General features: G+C 34.2%; 1 protein-coding gene across 1 annotated transcript in view; it reads right to left on the bottom strand.

The window, feature by feature from the left end:
- Nucleotides 1-2,688: 2,688 nt before the first annotated feature.
- Nucleotides 2,689-6,604, bottom strand: part of LOC134854621 (uncharacterized) — a gene marked incomplete in the record, with an annotated part of 37,064 nt that continues 33,148 nt past the window's right edge. The window contains 1 exon segment of the mRNA XM_063870955.1: nucleotides 2,689-2,984. Coding sequence (XP_063727025.1) covers nucleotides 2,772-2,984 — 213 coding nt within the window.

The following is a 6,604-nucleotide window of genomic DNA, read 5'->3' as shown; positions in this document are numbered from 1 at the left end:
CAGACAATTCTGCCAGTTTCTAAAAAGGATTAGATAAAAAAATCGGAATTGCAGTTAGTTTTCGGTTGAAGGTCGCCGGTGGTTGCGCGAGAGTCATATCCTCTGTTGGCAAGCTCGCAACACGTTGGCGCAATTGCAGCGGTCACTATTCAAAATTTAAAAGAAATTTCAATCTAATCAAATTGGAATGTAGACTTTTTTCAGGTTAAAAACTAATTTACCAAAGTCAGTCGAATCACTTATGATGCTGCTATGCAGCTGTCATGCTCAATTTCATGAAAGTTCAAATTTAACTACTGGGTGGGGACTAGTTACTACAGGGTCGTTTCAGGGGGACTTGAAATTTCAGAAAGTTTTTTTAATACAAAATTAGTTTTTGTAAGGGTTACGAGTTTTGGAAAGTCAAGTTTTTGAACTTTGCCCGTTTTTAGAAACTTTTTGAGATTTTTTTTAAATCGGAGATGAAAACTTCAATTGATAGAAGTGGTTGCTCGAATTTTTCCTACAGAAGGGACTACTCTTAATTTTTTGCAAGAGAAAGGTTATGTGTTTGGGTAAATTTTCACGCCTACGTATTTAAGTTGTGAAGCAACTAAGTTTTTGGACAGAAACCAATTTTTGCAATTATGCGTTGCGCCCCGCATCGGTGTAACAAATTGAACAATTTGTCAACTACGTACCTTCAGCTTTAGCTGGGCCCTAGGTGTCGTTCATCGAGACAAGAAATATTTGTTTCGCCTAGTTTTTTTCATTGTTTCATCCTTTTTCGACTCATGCTTTTTTATGATCGTGTTGTGTCGCAAAGGATGCGAAGCGCCGCTTCGTCTCTATGTTAAAAAAGTGATTGTTGGTTATTAAGTGTCAATGAACATAGTGAAGACCTTTATATAGGTCTTGATGTTTATTTTTTCACGGTCAAATTTGATTTTCTGAGGTTTGGCTTTTCAATTTTTTCAAGTTCAGTTCAATTACTTTGTTAAAGGGAGGCGGCGAACTCCACTATCGAACACCAAAAGTGTAAACATTACAAAAAATGAACAGCTTCTAGTTAGGAAAGTAGTGTTTAATTTCTAGAGTTCTCAGTGGAATAAACGTTGTCTATTGATCCAAACTTTTCATACAGGTTTAATGTTATTTAAAAAATTCTGTACCAAAATGCATCTGTTTATTTGCGTTCGTTGACTTTTTAATCTGGCTGTTGGCTGTATAGGTTTTCTCATCGAATCTTTCGGTCTTTATAAGGATTTGTTTTAGATTAAAAATTTAATCAAATCGACCAAACTTGCCTTTGAATTTTAAAAACGATTTATTAAAAAAAAAACATCTATTTGGATATTGTAATCTAACATAAACTTAGCACAAGAATATAGAACATCAACAAATCACCATCTAGGAAGAAACATTGAATATTGATATAGTGGTTTTGATAAACTTTGATGTTGAACGAGCTCTTTAATAGATATTAAGATTCCGGCGTACTTACACAAAACGCATAGAGTTTAGTGCATTTTGAAAAGCCACAATGATCTGTTAAATCTTCGTTTTTTGTGAATAACCTTTATTCAAATCAAAATTCCTGTTTTTTGTCAAATACGGGTTATTTTACGTTTCAACTATAATTTATGGTTTGATAGATGTGGTTTGTCCACTATTTAAAAACGTCGTCTCGAGGCGTGAACAAAATTTGCTGATAGTGAAATAATTTATCAATCTCAAATCTGATAAATCACTGCGAAGAGTTCATTAATTGTGTTTTAGATTGCTGTTCGACTATTAAATACTTGAAAGCAAAGAGTAAACGTAATATCAAAATTAAATATCACCATCTGGTTGATTTTTTACTGAATTGTCAGAATGAAAAATTTAGCAGCATCAGCTGCAGTTTTATGCAACAAGTCCAGCTCGTTGTGGTAGTCGAACTAACTAAAAAGATAAATTTTAGCTGGCCCTTTTCCAACCCCAAAACCCATCCCCATTGAACACCCCAAACACAAGGTACCCTGAAGTAAAATGCAACCAGTAGTCTTAAAAACCCGGCAATTTCTGCATTTTGTGAACTTGAACAACAATCCGAGTTGAACAAAAGTCACTAGCTCCAAAAAAATAAGAAATTTCAAGAACTAATAAATTTAAGGGAGCAAAATAACGAAATCAAAGGAAAAAAAACTTTTCCAGACTGGGATCTTTCTGTTATGCCAGTACAAATCGCGGAAATTTGCTCAAACTATGGATCACGAATTGAATAAAAATGGCATATAAACTCTAAATAGCTGAGTTTAGAATTACCCATCGATTTAAAACCACCATTTGCTATATAGTATATATACTAGTTTTTTTTCGAAATGAAGAAAACTTAAATAATGAAAAAAAATGAAAAAAGTTTTTTTTTGTGATTTTTTTAGTGAATCATTTTCAGACAGCCCGCATATAAGTTGTGAGTTAAGGTGTATCCGGTAGGTGACACTGCCTATCAAACATATGATTGCGGGTGCCAATCGCACGTGCGCTGCAATTTGCAACGTGAGCTTTTAATTGGCTCATAGTTGAAAGAACTCTTATCGATCTTCAATAATTAACCTACGAGTTCGACCCCCTGCCTGGCTGACCAAAACAAACGTAACTTTGATACCATTGTTGATCAATGTTTGAACTGGAAAGTATCATGCTGTTATTCCGCAATATGGGGGAGGGGGGTGGGGGAGGGGATGGGTGTGAACAGAAGAGAGGCCTGAATGGGTAAATTGTTGTGTGTTTTAAGTCTTGTGATTCTTTCATTCGGTGGACTGGTCGAGACGCCATTTGGGTTTGAAAGAGGAGTGGAGTCTGGGATTGGTGGAGTCAGTGGGTGTGGCCATCAGCCGGTAATCCTCGCTCGTTATCTTCACACCTGTGATCGGGTCTTCAAACGAGTGCTGCTGGGTCAAGTTACGCTTGTTGTCGGGGCAGACACTGTTGCTCCGTCGTTTTATCATGTCGTCCTCGTCTGAAACCGGAAACAAAAAATTTTTACAAATACAATTTTACAAAAACAAATGACAATCAAGGCAATTTATAACAGAGAGTAAAGTTTTCATTTATACATTTTCCCTCGGTATTTGGTAAGCATATGGGAGCCTAAAAACAACGTCATGAGTTCAATGAGCTTCATTTTTTGTCCGTTTTTTTTCTATGCACTACGAAAAAGTCTCGAAGTTAATCCGATCAAACTTATTCCTAAAAATCATTTGAGACAAATCACTTGGTCCACGTTTTGCACCAAAAACGCAATACCAATCATTCAATATTTTATTCATCGCAATCGGGTTCTACGTTTTTTTTTCGTTAACAACTTTGTCAGCTGAATCATTGGACTCCTGGTGAAACTTTCCTGTGTTCATGGTGAAATCAATTTTTGTAGTGTCTCATGCACACTTAGCCTGGTCGTAACGAATACGTTTAGGACTGTAAAGGTCCTGGGTTCGCAACTGACCAGGACCAGTTTTTTTTGCAAACGGTAGATGTTCCGGGTCAAAAAAATTCAGCCTAATATTTGTCTGCTTATGTTTTGTCTGCTTAGTTGCCTTGTCTAATAGCAGTTTATTCGAGCTTTAAACAATTTTCACTTAAGTTTTTTCAGCATTTTAAGAAACCGACCGAATCGAAATTTGCTTTTCACATTGGCTGTAATTTTACCAGTTCGATTTATTAACATTTTGTTCTTTTTTTCTTTTTTTTTGTCTTTTTATCGGCTCAATAATTGTCAGGCTAATTAATATCGACTCAATGGCTTCTTATTGCGTCATTACGTCCGAAAAAAAGTTTTCGTGCGCGTGTGTATGCTAAGGAGAAATTTTTTAGAAGTTGAGAATTTTTTGAATTTCTTTTCGGCAAGAAGGGTTTCTGCGCAGGTTTTCTCGGCTTTGTTACCGCTTGGTAATTATAAACTCAAATCCAATCAATCATCCAGCGCATCTCGCGTAGAGGTAAAAACAACTGCTTGGTACGGCAAAGATTAACGGCTCAAATGCGGCTGGGCCCATTTTTGCAAACTACAGTTTTTGTGCTATTTCGGACTATCGTCTGTCTGTTCATATTTGTCGGCTTAGTTCCCGTAGCTCAATGTTTGTAATGCTTAAAAGATGAAGTTCGGGAGTTCGATCCAATTTGAGACCTGTTTTTCTGGCAAAAAGAGAATTTGGCTCTTATTTTTGTCTGCTTAGTTCCATTTAAGGACTTTTTTTTGAAAATTTGGATTCCTCACAGCATTCCCAAAGCTCTTTGTAGAGTTTTCTTTGATGCAGGAAAAAAATTTTCGGATATTTTGAACTTTTGTTGCAATTTTTATTGACAAAAACCGATTTTTTGAATTTTTTTTGATTTTCATAGTCATTCATATTTGTATCGTAAGTGGCGCGAAGCTCAGCTTCGCCTCTGTGTATAATTTAAAGTTCATCGGCTGGTGTTCTTCCGCAAAGACTGTTGATCGTCTTTTGAAGAAAATGAGGATTACTTCAACCAGAAAGTAGAAGACTGAATTTTATCCAGGCAAACACAAATATAAGAAAAAACTCTTCGAAAATTTAAGAAATTGACAACTATTTTATAACCGAAATAAGGTTGCAAACTCGACTGCCTAAAATATTTTTTGGATGATATTGAGAAGTTAAGAACTAAAAAGTAGCAACCACTTTTACTTTTCGTTCAACTAATATTATCAAAAATTGGGAACCTTAAAAGGCCTCTTTTTTGCTAATTACAACACTTAATCCGTATCAAATAACCTTATTGACCCAAATTGCACTATTTCTGACCAATTAACATACTCAAGTTTACCGAGCTTAATAATATTTTGGCATTCATTTTCAGTATATACTCAAACAAGACTGCTCGTACTTCAGGTCAACGCCCTAAATGTTTTGACTGCCCCTCCTCAACTGGGCTCGATTTAATTTTAGTTAATACAACTTTGATTAGCTATAAATTTTGGATTCCCAACATCGAAAGTGCAATACTAAAGTTTGAGTCGTATACGGATTTAAAATGACCAATTTAACTGCTTCAGTTGAGTTTGGAGCAATTAAGAGTGCGGTGGAAATTGCCTGCAATAATATTTCGCGTATTTAAATTATTAATTTAATCAGATGTGTATAACCGCATGTAGCCGAAGGCAACAACACATGCTTGTTAATCCAAAAATTTCAGGATCGCTCTGTTAAAATACTTGGTAAAAATGATTCGTCGGAAAAAAATTACACTTAGATTTTTCGAAGCTCGGCGCAAGTATATTATACTTTAAAAACAGCAATCAATTGTAGCAGGGTGCCAGTGCGAAAAATAAGTTTAAAATTGTAGAAAAAAAACCTTTTTTCGATTCTAAAACATTTGTTGTTGACCACTAGAAAAAGTGTATTCAATTATAAACGAGTTATAAATTCTTAATTTAAACGTTGTGCCAGAAAATTGACAGACCACTACACACGCACACAATTTGAAACTTTGAAAAAAGACGGAGCACTCAGAGTTTCGCTAAATTGATACTCTGACTCAAAATATGTTCCAACTTAGAGTTCTACCTTGAACTGATTTACTAACTTAATTCTTCAAAAAAATACCGTCAATAGATGCAACATTTATCATTACTAGCTTGACATATCCTTAGAACAATTTTAGCTTAAATTCATAACTTTTTTCTGACAAAAACTACTAAAAGCACCTCAAAATGAAGTTGATTATTTAATAGCTGTGCTCCGATATGAGAACTTAAAATTAGTGATAGAAAACAGGTTAAAAAAACTTTTTGGATTTTGAGGCCAGCACAATTTATTTTTCATTCGTCCGCAAATTGTTAATTTTTAGAATCATAATTGTCATTTCAATTTCTGGTATGTTCAACTGCTGCTCCCGTTTTATTCCAACGTTCAAAGAACGTGCGGCATATTTATGCTTTGGGTATTTATTTTTTCTTCAGTCATTTTTTGAATTTTCAATATAGCGTTTTTGATATACTTGCAAAGCTAAATCCATTATTTCACACTTTTTTGCAGAGCTGCAACCTCAAAATAATAAACTAACATCTTTTTCTCTTGAAGTTTAATTCAGCTGTAAACAGTTTTTCTTTAGCACTAAACAACTTGATTGAAAGTAAATCCAACTATCAAATTAGTTTTCTACAATTTTTTCATCGGGCTTGTCTGTAAAAAGTACTGCAATAACCATAACTTCAGATGAGACAAAGTTTAATGGGTTTTAATTAATTGAATCATTATAAAGGCTAAAAACGTTGTTTTTTATATTTTTCAATTCGATCAATATTCTTAAAATCTCTAAATCAAGATGGTATAATGTTCACCATATCCAAAAATACTTTTTAAATTGACTTTTGTAAACTAAAAAAAATAAAACAACTCGTAAACCGTTTGTAGCTCCAAATATAAAATTTTTCAGAAGCAAAATTTTATAATGAGATCAAAATATTAAAATACATAGTTGGCTGCTTGATTCAGAGCGAATTGCTTAATTGGAGTCAAAAGAAACATGATAGAAAAGTTAAACGGGTCCAATTATTTTACTAATTGCATTGTTCGTAATACTGATCATTGACACATTCAAGTAATAATGCATTCAA

The sequence above is a fragment of the Symsagittifera roscoffensis genome, chromosome 9 (assembly GCF_963678635.1).
Source record: "Symsagittifera roscoffensis chromosome 9, txSymRosc1.1, whole genome shotgun sequence".
Lineage (NCBI taxonomy): Eukaryota > Metazoa > Xenacoelomorpha > Acoela > Convolutidae > Symsagittifera > Symsagittifera roscoffensis.
This window is presented reverse-complemented; position numbering and strand designations above follow the sequence as displayed.